The sequence below is a fragment of a genome, unplaced genomic scaffold (genome assembly GCF_019419815.1).
Source record: "Pyrus x bretschneideri cultivar Hongxiangsu unplaced genomic scaffold, Pyrus_bretschneideri_v1 Contig2, whole genome shotgun sequence".
Taxonomy (NCBI): domain Eukaryota; kingdom Viridiplantae; phylum Streptophyta; class Magnoliopsida; order Rosales; family Rosaceae; genus Pyrus; species Pyrus x bretschneideri.
In genome coordinates, this window is record NW_025999501.1 from 2226479 (window position 1) to 2243308 (window position 16830).

Genomic DNA, 16830 nt, shown 5'->3' on the forward strand with positions numbered 1-16830 from the left:
TGTGGGACCTCATATTTGGTCCTGGTGGTGTTGGAAGAAGGCAGAGGCCGGAGACAAGAAGCTGGAGATTGTCGAAGAAAGGGGTGGGCGTTGCGGGGAAGGGGAAGAGATTTTTATTTATTATTATTTTTTTAATTAATTATTTTTAAATTCATAAAAAATTATTTTTTAGCCACGTGGCACAAATGTGGCAGCCACGTCAGCATTTAAAAGACCAATGGATGGAAAATGTAACGAAGGTATTATTTTGAAATAAAATAGTACATGAGGTATGAAAGTGAAATGTTTTAAAGATGTTGTAAGGAATTAAAATAGATATCAAACCTGATGTATGAAAATGTAATTTACACTATTTGATTTTATACTCAAATGCTTGTCTAATGTACGTTACATATTCACCGTTATACTTGATAATGGACACTATCATGATTCATTAGTGAATATCTATTTAACATACAAGTGGCTATCAAATGCACCTTAATCAGGCCTTATAACCACGCGCATTGATGATGATCGGGACGTTAATGGTGAAATTTGGCTACTGATCGATCACCTATCAAAAAAAAAAAGAAAAAAAAAAAAAAAAAAGAAGGTTTGAAAAAGAGATTCTTATTTATACGATTTTTCTGAATTACAAATGTACAATGAACTTCATCAACATGTAAGTGTAACCAAAATTTACACGAGGGCATATTGTTGTACAAACAAAAGGGTTGAAAAGACCGTATGAAACAATATGAAAAACTAAGTGTTAGTTTAACGACTTGGTACAAGACATGTTGAGATTACATATGCTATTAATTAACAAGAGCAACTTCTAGAAGCTGATAAGATATTAGTTTTGACATGGAGAAATGCTAAGGTCATCTCCTATTGAAGGGTCCAGAGAGCCAGAGGGTCAAAAATAGCCTGAAAATCGTCTCCAACCGAGGGCTAAGCAAGAGGGCTCGTGGAATTTGAGAGGGCCCCACGGAATCTGAAAGGGTTGGAGGGCTGGCTGCATGAGGGCTAGCTGCATGCAGCCAGCCAGCCAGCCAGCAAGGGGCTGGCCAGAAAAATTATTATTCTTGTCGATTATAACCGATAGGAATCCTTAAGCTAAAATTCAAATGCAACAGGCTAGTTGACGTCAGTTAGCCATTGCATTTGATTTGATTTTATTTTTACAGTTTTATTATTATTTTTATTTACAAAATTTTTCCTATAACTTCTATTTCACAAAATTTGTTTCATTTTATTTTAAATTCTATTTTTTTCCTATAACTTCTATTTCACAAAATTTGTTTCATATTTTTTTTTAAATTATATGTTTTTCCTATAACTTCCTAAACCATTATACAACATTAAATTAAATTAAGTTGTGTGAATTATAGCCCAATATCCACCCTATTTATAGCAAAAGAAAAATTCAAATCCAACAGCTAGTTGACGTCATGCTGACGTTACTTAGCCGTTGGATTTGAATTTAAGTTGTAGTTTTTAAATAATAAATTATGTTTGGCCCTATGGCCCTTTGGTCCTCGATTAGTTGTACTGTTCATTAAAATATTAATTTCTTGGAGGATCAGAGGGCAGCCCTTGGTTGGAGATGGCCTAAGGATACTTTCAATGTAAAATTCTCTACAGACTTTCTGTCATCTTATAATTTAAGATCAATACTCGTGCCAACATAAAAAAAATATTATGCCAACAAAAATATGAGGTAATAGTAAATTCATAGAAAACTCCACATTTAAAATAGCCTCCTTATCATTTCTCTTTGACCTGAGTCCTCTATAGCTGTGAGCAAGCTTGATAGCAAATAATATATGCTCAGTCATACCTCATTTGGTGTACGTTCTAGACCGAGGGAGGGATCTATGTGTGTATCTATGTGTGTTCAACTGTGCTTCAAGTTCAGTCAAATATAAGCACGCTTGATGTGCCTTCTAGCTACAAAGCTAGCTAGTCCAACTTTTGCACGAGTGCCCCTTTTGATGTTGATATTGTTATGATTTGATGGCTTGTCAATCAAATGAACTGGATGTCATCGCATTACCTTCGGAAAGGCTTAAGCCTTAAATAAATGAAAATAAATTCAAAAGAAAACTAATGAAAAAAATATGAAAATTTTGAGTTTTAACGATAAAGATAAAATAAAGAGTAAAGTGAATAATATCAAGATTGATTTTTTAGTGTAAAAATATGATTTTTCGTTAAAATGAACAGTATTGAGAATTTTTCGTTAAAGTTCTTCTAAATCCAATTGTTACATTTTTTGATATTAAATAAACTAATTATTTGTTGAAAGTAGGAAATTAAGATGGTAGTCAATATTTGTTACACTACTACAAAAGGACCTAATAGTGTCACTTCTTGCGTCGGTTTAATATTATATAGTGGCGAAAAAGAGATTTGCGACACTCACTGAAGATGACGTCGTATTTAGTGTCGCTTATAAGCGTCATAAAATTTCTATGTCGCTTTTAAACCGACGTAAAAATTTAGTGTCGCTTATAACCTGACATATATTTTAATATTTTTAAGCAATGGCGTCGCTTTAAATAAAATAGTGTCGCTTTTAAGCGACATAAACTATGGGTGTCGCTTCTAGGCGACACTAATTCTTGTTTTTAATATTTTAAATCTTGCGTCGGTTTTGAGCGACATATATTTTGAAAACCAGTGTCGGTTGTAAGCGACACATTGTTGCTCTTTATACCCTCTCCCCCGTGTTTTCTTTTTCTTCTCTTGCACTTTTCTTATTCGTTCTTCCAATTTTTACAAAGTCTCCCGTGTTCCTCTTTCAGCTTTCTCCTTTGGTTTGCAAACTTCATTTGTTCCTCTGTTCTCTCTTTCAGCTTTCTCCTTTGGTTTTCAAAATTCATTTGTTCCTCTTCACAACAGTAAGTTTTTCTTGCTTATAATATTTTTATTTTCTCCTCTTATGTTTAATTTTTAGTTACAATTTATTTTTGTAGGAAAGTTATTGGAGTTGGTTGAGTACATAAAGAATTGTTGACGTCGAAATTCTTCAACAAATCAGGTTTGTATCCCTAACTTCTTTAATTTTTAAATTGTATAATACACAAGTTTATTTATTTAAAAATTATAATTTAAGCACTTAGATAAAATTCTACTATTTTTGTTAAATTAATAAAAATTTAGTCGAATTAATTAATTTTGTCACTCTAATTGTTATTTTAATTTGTTGTTATTTTGATAATTTTTTGTTGTTATTTACTAGAATGAATTAGATGAACATAATTTGAATTGTTATGAGAAAATGGAATGAATAATATTTATAAGCATTTATGTTAAATTAACAATATTAAATATAACATAAACTTATAATATTGAGTAATATAAGAATATATTATGTTAATTTTTTTTTTTGCACTCTAAGTGTTATTTTAATTTGTTGTTATTTTGATAATATTTTGTTGTTATTTACTAGAATGGATTAGATGAACATAATTTGAATTGTTATGAGAAAATGGAATGAATAATATTTATAAGCATTTATGTTAAATTAACAATATTAAATATAACATAAACTTATAATATTGAGTAATATAAGAATACAATATGTTAATTTTTTTTTTTTTGCACTCTAATTGTTATTTTAATTTGTTGTTATTTTGATAATTTTTTGTTGTTATTTACTAGAATGGATTAGATGAACATAATTTGAATTGTTATGAGAAGATGGAATGAATAATATTTATAAGCATTTATGTTAAATTAACAATATTAAATATAACATAAACTTATAATATTGAGTAATATAAGAATATATTATGTTAATTTTTTTTTTTTTGCACTCTAATTGTTATTTTAATTTGTTGTTATTTTGATAATTTTTTGTTGTTATTTACTAGAATGGATTAGATGAACATAATTTGAATTGTTATGAGAAGATGGAATGAATAATATTTATAAGCATTTATGTTAAATTAACAATATTAAATATAACATAAACTTATAATATTGAGTAATATTATAATATATTATGTTAATTTTTTTTTTTTTGCACTCTAATAAGAATATAAGCTAAACTTATAATATTTAGGAATATAAGAATATAAGAATATAACCTTTCATAAGAATATAACCTAAACTTATAATATAAGAATATCCTTTCATATAAGAATATAACCTAAACTTATAATATTTAGGAATATAAGAATATATTAATTAATTTTTTTTGCACTCTAATTGTTATTTGAATTTGTTGTTATTTTGATAAGTTTGATAACTTTTGGTTGTTATTTATTAGAATGGATTAGATGAGCATAATTTTGACAACTTTTTGTTGTTATTTTAATTTGTTTTTACTATAATAGGTGTTGAAAATTAAAAGATTGCAATCGTGATAGAGTTCGAGGGGTGAAAGATAGAAATTGAAAATTTTGATAGTTATGCCTACATGATAGGGATTGAAAGATTGTAGGCATCTTAGTGTCAACGTAATATTTTACCTTCGTAAAGTGGTAAAATATGGACAAGAGTTGGTTGACAATACCCCGAAATTTTGAAGCGTATACAACTGGAATTAATTTGTTTTTGGATCAAGTAGTTGCAAATGGTGTTGGTCCTGATAAGTTTAGATGTCCTTGCAAAAGATGTTGTAATCGATATTCTTTTGTTAGGAACACCATTGTTGAACATCTCATATTGTATGATATGGATAAAGATTATAAAAACGCTTGTTGGCGACATCATGGCGAGCAAAACATTGGAGAGCAAAATGTGGGAATTGGAGAAGAAGAAACAGGAGATGAGGTGATTGGCATGCATGATTTTCTTAATGATGTATTTGTCCAACCATTAACAGAAGAAGGTGTTGGGCCATCTACTGAACCCCCTATTGGGGAAGGGCGTCCAGAAGAGGTGCAGACTTTTTTTAAGTTGCTTGAAGAGGCAGATCAAGATTTGTGGCCAGGTTGTAAGGAGTTTAAGAAATTGGAAGCAGTTGTAAGATTGTATCAGATCAAGTGTTTAGCGGGAATGCCTGACGAGATCTTCACCACTTTACTGGAGTTAATTAAAAGAATGTTGCCTGAAGGGGATTGTTTGCCTGAATCCTGTTATAAAGCAAAAAAACTTATAAATGACTTGGGGCTGTCGTATGTGAAAATTGATGCATGTCCCAATGATTGCATGATCTATTGGAAAGATACTTCAAATTTGACCGTGTGCTCAGTTTGTGGTAAATCAAGATATAAAATTACCAATGCAGAGGATAGCTCGAGGAAAAAGGTCGCAGCTAAGGTTATGTGGTATTTTCCTTTAAAACCACGATTGCAACGATTTTTTATGTCGAAGCATATGGCTGAACATATGAGATGGCATGCAACTGAATGTCCTAAGGATGAGTTTATGAGACATCCTTCAGATTCTCCCGCATGGAAGCATTTGGATAATTTATATCCGGATTTTGCGTCAGAAATTCGAAATGTCCGATTAGGGTTAGCCAGTGATGGATTTAATCCTTTTGGGAAAATGAGGAATGATCATAGCACATGGCCTGTGGTGCTTTCTGTTTATAATTTGCCACCTTGGATGTGCATGAAGCAACCAAATTTGTTATTGTCTTTGTTAATACCAGGACCGCGCAGTCCTGGTAAAGAGATTGATGTATACATGCGTCCATTGATTGACGAGCTGAATGAGTTGTGGGAGGTGGGCATTCCCACTTATGATGCGTTTTCCAACCAAAGTTTTACGATGAAGGCTGCCGTGTTATGGACCATAAGTGATTTTCCGGCTTATGGAATGTTGTCAGGATGGAGTACACATGGTTATAAAGCTTGTCCACATTGCATGCATGATAAAGAATCTATTTACTTGCCAGCGAGTCGCAAGATTTGTTATATGGGGCATCGACGATTTCTTGAAGATAATCATAGGTTTCGAAGGCAAACCATCACTTTTAATGGTCGTCGAGAGCATCGTACTGCACCAAGGCAGTGGACTGGTTTACAATGTCTCGAAGAACTTTCTACATTGAGATTTACTTTTGGAAAACCAAACAAGGATGCTTCAGTTGGGCAACGCAGAAGAAGAGCTTCGAGCAGTACAAGTAGTAACAGTCAGTGGAAGAAGAAATCGATTTTTTATGAACTACCTTATTGGAGGCATCTCTTGATTAGACACAATCTTGATGTTATGCATATCGAGAAGAATATATGTGACAGTGTGGTGGGAACATTGCTAGATATAGAAAAGTCTAAAGATGGATTGGCGGCACGTGCAGATCTTGAATTCTTGAACATAAGACATAGTCAACACCCACGTAGAGAAGGAAATAGAACATTTCGACCTCCAGCATTGTTCACATTGAAAAGAGAAGAAAAAACTGCGTTTTGTAAAGTATTGTCTACTATTCGGGTCCCAGATGGATATTCATCAAATCTGTCACGATGTGTGCACGTGAATGAACGAAAAATACATGGGTTGAAAAGTCATGATTGCCATGTTTTAATGCAGCAGTTACTCCCGCTTGCAATACGCCCGGTTTTGCCTAAAGCTGTTACTATGGTTTTATTAGAGTTGAGTGCAATTTTCAGACAGTTATGTAGTAAGAAGGAGTCTGAGGAAGGATTTAAGCAACTGAATTCAAGAATTGCCTTGACATTATGTCAACTTGAGAAAATATTCCCTCCTGCATTTTTTGATATAATGGTGCACCTCCCAGTTCACTTGGCAGATGAAGCAGCGCTTGCAGGGCCTGTTCAATATAGATGGATGTATCCAATTGAACGGTAATGAATAAATTTTTATAATTTTTTACAATTGTAGTCATAACTTTAATTAATAATTATAATAATTTGTATTTCGTTTTATAATTGTAGGTATTTGCAAACACTGAAGCGCTATGTTTGTAATAAAGGTCGTCCTGAAGGTTCTATTGCTGAAGCATATTTGGTGGATGAGTGCTTGTCATTTTGTTCCATGTATCTTAGAGACGTTGAGTCTCGTCGTACCCGTAGAGGCCGAAATGAAGATGGGATTGGACGTGGAGTATCTGGTGGGTTATCAATTTTTGACTCGAAAGGATGTTATATGGGTTCAGGAGAAAATGTGGAGCTCAATCTATATGTTCTTGATCAGTGCCATAGATACATTCTAAATAATTGTGATGAAGTTAGCCCATTTAGAAGGTAAGAATGTTTAATCATACGTCTTAATGTTTTATTGGTTTTCTTAACTTTGAAAAAATAATTATCTAAATTGGACATAATTGTGTAGGCAACATGAAGAATTCTTGAAAACTAAATATCGTCGAGAAAGGTTAACTATGCGACAAATTAAAGAGCTAAGCAAGAAAGAATTTCCAGAATGGTTCAAGCAACATGTAAGTTGATATAATAATCATATTATTTATTTATTGTTTTGCATTTTAATTATAACATGTTTATAGTTATTCTGTCAATATTTATCTTCATACTTATTACAGATGAATTCAAGATATGATGCTAATGACACATTGATATCTCAAGACTTGCATTGGCTAGCTAATTATCCTAGTAGGGTTGTGAGCAAATATAAAAGTCACATTGTTCATGGATTTAGATTTCGTATAAAATCTGTGGATGATAAGCATAAGAATCAAAACTGTGGTGTCTTTGTACCTGCAAATGTTCCTGGAGCAATTGGGCAAGTAAATTGTTATGGCAGAGTTGTAGATATGTTCGAGGTCAAATATTGTGGTCCTACTGAAGCAGGAGATAGGGGTCGAGCTGTGATGTTATTTAAGTGCGAATGGGTTAATAGTGAAAGTCCACGAGGAATGAAGACTGATCAATATGGATTTACTATGGTGAATTTCAATCAATTGGGATTTAAAGAGGATCCTTTCATACTAGCATCACAAGCATTACAGGCATTTTACGTGGAGGACACGATTGAAAAAGATTGGCACGTAGTTGTTCGAACTCAGCCAAGAGATTTATTTGACGTATTAGAGGATAGTGATGCTATTGATGATTATGACACGCCGAACTTGGATGATCGAATTCTTGATAATGAAAATTTTCATACAAGGGTTGGCGTGGAAGAGACTCCCTTTCTTGAATCATTAGTGTTGCCTACCGGGTTCGTTAATCATGCCAATACCGACGAAGAGCTAACAGATGATGACAGGGAATAAATATATTAATTATTTTTTGTATTAATTAGACTTTGTTTTATTTTGTATGCTATGATATCGTATCATAAAATTATATTTCTGTTTTTTTTTTTTTTTTTCCTTGTTTTCTGTCGCTTTTAACCGACGGCATTTTTCAGGTATGTCAGAATTGGCGTCGGTTTTAACCGACGCAACCCCAGCCTATTTCGACGCAATGTTAACCTTAGGACATGTGTGTCAGACTTGGCGTCGGTTTTAACCGACGCAACCCTAGCCTATTTCGACGCAATATGAGACTATTTCGACGCAAGATACTTGTTGTCAATCATATGCATTACCCCTAATAATAATAATTGTATATAATTATTTTTTATTATTTGCAGTTTTATAGCCTAAATATTAATAATTATATATTAATTTAATTGTTTTACACCCCTAAAAACAATAATAATTATATATTAATTTAACTGTTTTACACCCCTAAAAACAATAATAATTATATATTAATTTAACTGTTTTACACCCCTATACGAATGCAATGAATGTTTTACACCCTAATAACAAGTGGATACCACAAAATCTTATGTTATACTTAATGAAAGTATAAATAAACTCTAAGTGTTAGTCAATCTATCGTTTTACGAATTCTCCAAAACTAATTTCAACGATCAAAACCGTCAAAATTGTTTGTATATGCTTGGAGATCACATCAGCAAAAAATCACAAAAAAAAAACATTCAGAGATCAAGTAACGGGACAAAGCTTTTTGACGGTTATAAACGAAAAATCACGATTTAACGGTTATTTTAACTCCGATTTAGATGATTTTTTATAACTACACTCCTTGACCCTATATGAATACAATGAATTTTACACAAGTGGATACCACAAAATCTTATGTTATATTTAATGAAAGTATAAATAAACTCTAAGTGTTAGTCAATCTATCGTTTTACGAATTCTCCAAAACTAATTTCAACGATCAAAACCGTCAAAATTGTTTGTATATGCTTGGAGATCACATCAGCAAAAAATCACAAAAAAAAAACATTCAGAGATCAAGTAACGGGACAAAGCTTTTCGACGGTTATAAACGAAAAATCACGATTTAACGGTTATTTTAACTCCGATTTAGATGATTTTTTATAACTACACTCCTTGACCCTATATGAATACAATGAATGAATTCGATCTTCAATTTAAAATATTTACACCAGTGGATACCACAAAACCTTATGTTATACTTAATGAAAGTATAAATAAACTCTAAGTGTTAGTCAATCTATCGTTTTACGAATTCTCCAAAACTAATTTCAACGATCCAAACCGTCAAAATTGTTTGTATATGCTTGGAGATCACATCAGCAAAAAATCACAAAAAAAAAACATTCAGAGATCAAGTAACGGGACAAAGCTTTTCGACGGTTATAAACGAAAAATCACGATTTAACGGTTATTTTAACTCCGATTTAGATGATTTTTTATAACTACACTCCTTGACCCTATATGAATATAATGAATGAATTCGATCTTCAATTTAAAATACAAAGAGTGACTCAACTCTTCTAAGCTTTCTAGGGTAATTAACTTTCCGATGTGGAGCAACTCTACATATCACCACACTTCCAACTTTGATTTGGGTTCAATGGTGTTTAATCCATTCTAGTAAATAACAACCAAATGTTATCAAATGTATCAAAATAACAACAAATTAAAATAACAATTAGAGTGCAAAAAAAATTAATTTAACATAATATATTCTTATATTCCTAAATATTATAAGTTTAGGTTATATTTAATATTGTTAATTTAACATAAATGCTTATAAATATTATTCATTCCATTTTCTCATAACAACTCAAATTATGTTCATCTAATCCATTCTAGTAAATAACAACAAAAAATTATCAAAATAACAACAAATTAAAATAACAATTACAGTGCAAAAAAAATTGATTCAACTTAATAAATTTATTTATTAAAATATTATATGACATAACATAACTAATTATTTTTAAATTTTGGGTAAAACTTTTTTATGTTTTTTTGTTTTTGTTTTTGTTCCTTTTTTTTTGGGAAGTAAAAATTTTATTTTTATGTTGGGCGGGAGGTTTCCCGGTATTTTTTGCAGGGAATGGGTTGAAAGATTATAATATTGATTGGCATGTCAACTCATGCTTGGACTGGTTTTAATCGAGGCAAAATTATACATTTTCGAGACTAATTGAATGTCAGACGATTCTTATTTCGAAGCAAATGTTTTCATATTTCGACACAAACTTGCTCTTATTAAAAACCTGTCAGGCTAACGTCGGTTAAAACCGACGCAATGTGACCTTATTTCGACGCAAAGGCATTTATGACTGAAACATGTCAGACTTTCAGTCAAAACTATGTCAGGCTATAATATAGGTCGAATCAGATATAGTGGCGGTTTTAAGCGACACAAACCTGTGCTTATTTCGACTCTATGCAAACTAACGTCGGTTTTAAACGACGCACTAGGCCCTTATTTCGACGCTATGCAAGATAACGTCGGTTTAAAGCGACGCAATAGGCTTGCACTGACAAGTATAGCAGGCTTTATGTCAGGTTACGTGTGGGGAGGTTTAGTCAGTGATTGTGTCGGTTTTAAGCGACGTAATGTATTCATATTTCGACGCTAAGTTGTTATCCATATTTAATTTCTTTGTCTCCCTTCACTTCCGTGTTCCACTTCTGTCTCTCGTCTCTATCACCCATTTCTGGCTTCCTCTTTCCCCCACTTCCTTCTCCTTCCATTAAGTTTTGCAATGGATAATTCCCGTGAAGATCAATGTTCTGAGGAACTTCATTTGGAAGAGGACGAGGGTGATGCTGGTTCTTTTTTGAATTGTTATGAGTGTCAGTTTTTTTTTTTTTTTTTTTTTGTGTGTTTGAACGATTATTATTGCTAATCTGAAAATATACATTTGTTTCCTAGTTTTTAATTGTGTGTTTGTATTAACAAGGTACATCTCAACGGAGGCGTGGACCCTCAATTCCTAAATGGACGAAACAGCTTTGTTCGTTTGATTCGTCCGGAAAATGCATTAGTGATAACGCTAGTGCTTTTTCAAAACATGTAGCAGCGGAGGTTAGGGACTATAGAAATCTTCCGTTGGAGAAAGATTGGCGTAAGGTTACGGAAGAAGATAAGGAAGCTTTCTGGAATAGAATAAAGGTATATATAGATGTTTTTATTTTTAGTTGAAAATAGAAGAATAGGTCAATGATTGTAATAATATTTGACTAGCGTGATTTTTTTTGTTTTTTGTTTTTATGTATGTAGGGAAGTATCTTTTTTGAAGATGCAGATATAGTAAAAATGCCTTTGATCCGTCATATGACGCTTAAGATTGCGGAGCATGCGCACAAAGAGTTTAGAAATAAGTTAAAAAAAAAGTATTATACTAAAAGAGCAGAACAGGTGCGCAGCGAGCCTCCTCCTGATGTGATTCCTACCCAGTGGAATGATTTGTTGGCATATTGGAATAGAGACAAAACAAAGGTAAACCTTACACGATTTATTTCGTTATAACTTTAAAGTTGCCTAATATAATCTTTTCTTTTTTCGTTCGTTTTTTTTCAGGAGGTTGCTGAAAAAAATAAGATTAATCGGGGATTGAAATCAATGAACCATACTACTGGTACAAAATCCTTTGCAAGAGTGCGGGAAGAATATGTATGGATTGTACATTTTCAAGAGATGATTAATTTTAAATAATTATATTTATTTTTAGTATGAGGTTTGCTTAATTTGTTTGTATGAAATTTTATTTTTGATAAAGCGGAAGAAGCATGGGAAAGAAGCAGATCCTGTAACCTTTTTTCGTGAATGTCATACACGAAAAGATAAAACATGGATTGATGAAACATCGGAGCGTACAGGGGTAATTGATTTTTTCGTGTTAGTATTTGATTTTATTAGTATTTATTATCTATAGCTTATTTTTCTGTTTTACGATTGAATTTTTGTTTTTAAAAATTGTAATGCAAGTCAACAATGGAGAGCAACCTGCAAACATTGATTGAGTCGGGCCAAGACGATAATGAAGATCTTAGGACCCAAGTTTATGTTGATACTATGGGTCCTGAGAGGTATAATAGAGTCAGAGGATACGGTCATGGTGTGACTCCTGATATGGTGTCTTATGCATCTTCTTCATCTTCTACATCAATTTCCTCTAGGAGATCATCTAAGAGTTCAATGGCGTTGCTAATGACTCAAAATAATGAGTTGAAAATGAGAGACGAAAATAATAATAAACGGATTTCGGACCTAGAGAACAAGCAAAATCAGTTGTTTGCATGGTTTTTTCAAAGATTTCAGCCACAACCACCATATAGCCCGGGAACCCAACAATCAGGCCACAGTCAACCTCCTCAACAGTCGGGCCAAAGTCAGCCTTCCCCTGCATATCCGTATGCTGGCCATAATCAGCAACCTCTATATCCTGTGTATCCGATGCCTGCGCAGCCCATGCCATACATGCAGCAGCCGCCCATGCCATACATGCAGCAGCCACCTTATCAAGTGCCAGTATATCGACCTGAGATGGCTGCTGCTAGTGGATCTTTTCCTGAAGTTCCAGTTGGGGGGTTTTCTGGAATGCTTGCAGGTGTTGGATTTGATGTGGACTTGTCGAGGATTTTTGGATCAGATGGAGGATCTCAAGAAGGAGGATCTCAAGGAGGAGGATCTCAAGGAGAGATTCTCAAGCAGAAGGATCTGGACGACGTTCAGGCGCAGATTCGGTTGGGTAGTTTAATTGGTTCTTTTTCTTGTCGGTTAAATACGACAGTATAATTGGTCTATCTTTTTGTTTTTTTATGTTATGTTTGTAATGTCGGATTTAATGTTTGTTACGACGGACGACTTTTTGGATTTTATGTGAAATGTTAGATGTACAGTTTGGCACTATTGTTTTTGTTATTTATTTTCATTAATGTTTATTTTGATCTTAAAATTTATAATTTTGATTATATAATTTATTTTGGTTGGAATTAATTGAAATTGCATGCAGTTGTCCATCTACTTTTATTATTATTAACAAATATAGTGTCGGTTAAGACCGTTACTAGTTTTTATATTTATTTATTTAATTGTTATCTAACGTCGGTTTAAGGAATATTTTATTTATTTCATTTTAATATAATGTCGCTTTAAAGCGACAGTATACTGCATACTTTATTATTAAATAGCTGATGCACGTGTAAGTATGCGTCGCTTTAAACCGACGTTAAGGTTAGTGTCGCTTTAAAGCGACACTGTGTAGTGGCGGATTAAGCTCAAAAAGCGACGCTGAAGCCCTTTTGCGACCCTAGCAATAGTGTCGCTATTGAAAAGCGACATTACATTATGTAATGTCAGATTTGTGCCAAATTTTCGACAGAAAGTTGATTTCTCGTCGGTTTGTCCTCCGCCGGTGATAGCATATATTGTAGTAGTGTTAGTGAGAAATTAAGATGGAGTCTTTTGACCTCTTTTTATATAATACTTTTAACTCTCTTTTTGTTATTTTGTGTTTATTTCTGTGACATCCCACATCGCCCAGGGGAGTGATCCTTATATGTATATTCCCATCCCTACCTAGCACGAGGCCTTTTGGGAGCTCACTGGCTTCGGGTTCCATGGGAACTCCGAAGTTAAGCGAGTAGCGCGCGAGAGCATTCCCAGGATGGGTGACCCATCGGGAAGTTCTCATGCGAGTTCCCAGAAACAAAACCGTGAGGGCATGGTCGGGACCCAAAGCGGACAATATCGTGCTACGGTGGTGGAGCGGGCCCGGGAAGTGGTCTCGCCTGGGCCGGGATGTGACAATTTCCCTATTCACTAAAGATGATAGTAAACTTATAATTAGTAGCATTTTCTATCCTTTTGTTATTCATCCATTACCTAATCTCTTCTACAACTATTATTCTCTCAATTTTCTTCATTCTTTCTGTTTTCATTTATTGGCCAAAGAAAGGTGTTCATGTGATGGGCTTTGGACTCTTGATTTTGTGCAAATAAGTTTAAGTCACATAAAGATTCAGTTGGGCTGTTGTATTCTAGAAGCAGGGGCAAATTTATAGAGGAATCAGGGTGGTCCCAGGACCCTTCAATGATTGGAGAATGGCTTGTGAAGTACCTCAGAGGACCACCCTAAACCTTAGATGGAGCTTTATGAAGGACTGAATGGATAAATCATTGTGAAAAATAATAATTAGTCTCCTAGTATAAGAGTCACCCTCGGCTGGGTTTCATTCACCGGAGTTTGAATTTTGTAGTTACAAAACCAGCAGGGTAAAGTCAAAGTGAAGAAGATGGATTTTTTTTTTGAACAAAGAAGAAGAAGAAGGATTGTATCAAGTTAATGGTATCTTAGGAAAAAAAAAAAAAAAACTATCCATTTACTAGTTAAAAATTGGCACTAAATATTTTAGCAAGGCTTTTAATCTCTAAAGAACAAAACAAGGCCGTCCATGTACATGCAATGTGTTCGACGAAATGTTTCATTTAAAAAATAGAGAAAAATTTTTGAGTGCTATTTCTGTCTACAAAGTCGAATCTTTTATCCTAGGACCATCGGTGTTGAAATCCTGGATCCACTACTAACTGGAGGGGACAAGTCAATGGATATACTGCTGCACTTGTTCATGGACTTTTCAAATCGCTGTGAGCTTGAATCTCCTTAAAAAGAGCGAGATACCTACGCCACAGCTTAATTGTCGACGTGCTTCTGAGAAGAATATTATAATTTCCTAGTAATTTTCCCAACAATTTTAAGGAGATTCAAATTCACGGAGCATGTACTTGAGAAGTTGTTCGACAATATTGGAGATCCCAACAAGTCATTCCGTTTCAAGGGAACTCATTTCAAGAGGTCGAAGGGGAAAGTCCTTTTCTATCTCAATCTTCTCAAAACTACCTACGTTCTCACCGACAAAAATCCAAACAAAAACTGGCAGGAGAACATGACCGGAGATGAGCTCTATGACCATAGAAGAAAAAGTCCAACAATATGAAAAAAGATGAGTACAAATGCCGGTATTATCTCTTGAATTGTCTTGATGATATTTTTATGATTATTATGAGACCACTTACTCTTCTGCAAAAAAGATTTGGAAAGCTTTGCAGTGTAAATACGACACCAAGGAGGAAGCCTTTTTCTCTGTTACCAAATGGTGGATGAGAAATCAGTTGTGGAGCAAGTCCAAGATTTCCAAATGATTCTAGCGGAAGTCACATTCGAAGTTGTCAAAATTGGTGACATCTGGGATGCTAGGGTCCCTCATAAAGTTAAGATTTGTGCTTGGAAATTCTGCAGAGACATCATCCCAACGAAGAAAAATCTGATTAGGAGGCATATTCCTGCTGACTCACTGTGTGTGCTGTGTGATGGGCATGACGATTCTCCCATTCACCTGTTGGGAGATTGCTTGGATGTCAACTATTTTTGGTAAGCGTCATTCGAGCGTGCAGATTCTTTCGGTCATTGAATGGGGCTTGGATTTGGTTTCTATACTTAACCAACACAATTTCAAAGTTTGCTTGATGGTATGGTGGGCCATTTTGGGGGCTCGAAATGACAAATTGTGGAATGGCAAGTCGAATGGACTTGATATCATCATTACCGAGCAATTAGCTGGTGGCTGGATTTCTAGAAAGCTTTCTCAGGGGAGCGTTCTTGCTGCTTCTCTCATATTGTCTCTTCATGGACCAGACCCCTGCTTTGGTTCTTAAAAATTAATGTGGATGGTGCTTGGAAGGAGTCCAAGAAGATTAGAGGTCTGGGTATTGTGATTCGGAACCATCTCAATCTTTTTGTGGTTGCTCGAGCATTGGTTTTTGAGTATGTTTCATCGCCTCTCCTTATCGAAGCCCTTGCAGTTTGGGAGAGGTTATTGCTGACAATTCAGAGGGGTCATCAAGATATCATTATTGAGAGTGATGCATTCCAGATTATATCGGCTCTATGCAATGGTCTTCTCAATGGTTCCTTGCTCAGTAACATTGTGGAAGACTCAAAGGCATTTTTTTCAACAATCACTGGAGCTACTGCTACCGATACACGTCGCCAGAATAACGAAGCTACTCACCGTCTTGCTTGCTATGCTCTTTCTAGTTCTACCAATTGTTTGTGGTTTGAGGAACCACCTGACATTATCATTGATGTTATTATGTTTGATTGTAATGTCCAAACTTTGCTTTGCTGTGTCTTAGCTTTGTTTGTTGTTTTGGCTTCGGCCTACCCTTTTGTACCGAACTTTTTATCAATGAACTAATATTGTTCCTTTCCAACAAAAAAAAAAAAAAAAAACAAAAATTACAATTCTACTTCAATCTATTTGCTTTCTTCTTTAAATTTTTGGCACGCACATTTATGTCATATAAATAGAAAACATGTAGGAATCATAAGCAATTTGACTTTAATTACAATGGTGAAAAAAGACTTTGAAAAATATGAAAGTTGTAGTAAGGCTAAAATCACTAAAAAGCCTCATACAAATGTTGAAATAAATTTTGGAATTAATTCATACTGATATTTGTGAATTTGAAAGAATTTTAACTCGTGGTGGAAATACATATCTTATTGCTTTTATTGATGATTATTCCAAATATATTTATGTTTATTTGATGAAATAAAGTGATGCTTATAATAAATTAAAAAAGTTCCTCCTTCAAATGTAATTCCTTTGTACAATCTTTATGA

General features: G+C 33.9%; 2 protein-coding genes and 1 long non-coding RNA gene across 3 annotated transcripts; all 3 read left to right on the forward strand.

The window, feature by feature from the left end:
• The first annotated feature begins 2597 nt into the window (after nucleotides 1-2597).
• Nucleotides 2598-4542, forward strand: LOC125476666. Its single transcript, XR_007257994.1, has 3 exons — nucleotides 2598-2885; nucleotides 2961-3025; nucleotides 4326-4542. It is a non-coding gene; the product is annotated as an uncharacterized LOC125476666 (long non-coding RNA).
• Nucleotides 4543-4665: 123 nt separating this feature from the next.
• On the forward strand, nucleotides 4666-8134 carry LOC103937417. The gene is made up of 4 exons (XM_048583011.1): nucleotides 4666-6746; nucleotides 6837-7145; nucleotides 7234-7339; nucleotides 7442-8134. The coding sequence occupies exons 1-4, from the start codon at nucleotides 4666-4668 to the stop codon at nucleotides 8132-8134; spliced, it is 3189 nt and encodes a 1062-aa protein (XP_048438968.1).
• Nucleotides 8135-10652: 2518 nt separating this feature from the next.
• LOC108868064 (histone acetyltransferase KAT6A-like) lies at nucleotides 10653-12941 on the forward strand. Its single transcript, XM_048583012.1, has 3 exons — nucleotides 10653-11816; nucleotides 11923-12024; nucleotides 12132-12941. Exons 1-3 carry the CDS (start codon nucleotides 11766-11768, stop codon nucleotides 12939-12941), a joined length of 963 nt encoding a protein of 320 aa, XP_048438969.1. The 5' UTR covers nucleotides 10653-11765.
• Nucleotides 12942-16830: the final 3889 nt, after the last annotated feature.

What these genes read in the sequence shown, in the direction of transcription:
- LOC103937417 (XM_048583011.1), top strand. Translation starts at nt 4,666, where the DNA reads ATGGATAAAGATTATAAAAACGCTTGTTGGCGACATCATGGCGAGCAA. An exon ending in TGGATGTATCCAATTGAACG is followed by an intron (nt 6,747 to 6,836) that starts GTAATGAATAAA and finishes TTATAATTGTAG; the next exon opens with GTATTTGCAAACACTGAAGC. An exon ending in CAGAATGGTTCAAGCAACAT is followed by an intron (nt 7,340 to 7,441) that starts GTAAGTTGATAT and finishes TACTTATTACAG; the next exon opens with ATGAATTCAAGATATGATGC.
- LOC108868064 (XM_048583012.1), top strand. Translation starts at nt 11,766, where the DNA reads ATGAACCATACTACTGGTACAAAATCCTTTGCAAGAGTGCGGGAAGAA. An exon ending in CAAGAGTGCGGGAAGAATAT is followed by an intron (nt 11,817 to 11,922) that starts GTATGGATTGTA and finishes TTTTTGATAAAG; the next exon opens with CGGAAGAAGCATGGGAAAGA. An exon ending in AAACATCGGAGCGTACAGGG is followed by an intron (nt 12,025 to 12,131) that starts GTAATTGATTTT and finishes TTGTAATGCAAG; the next exon opens with TCAACAATGGAGAGCAACCT.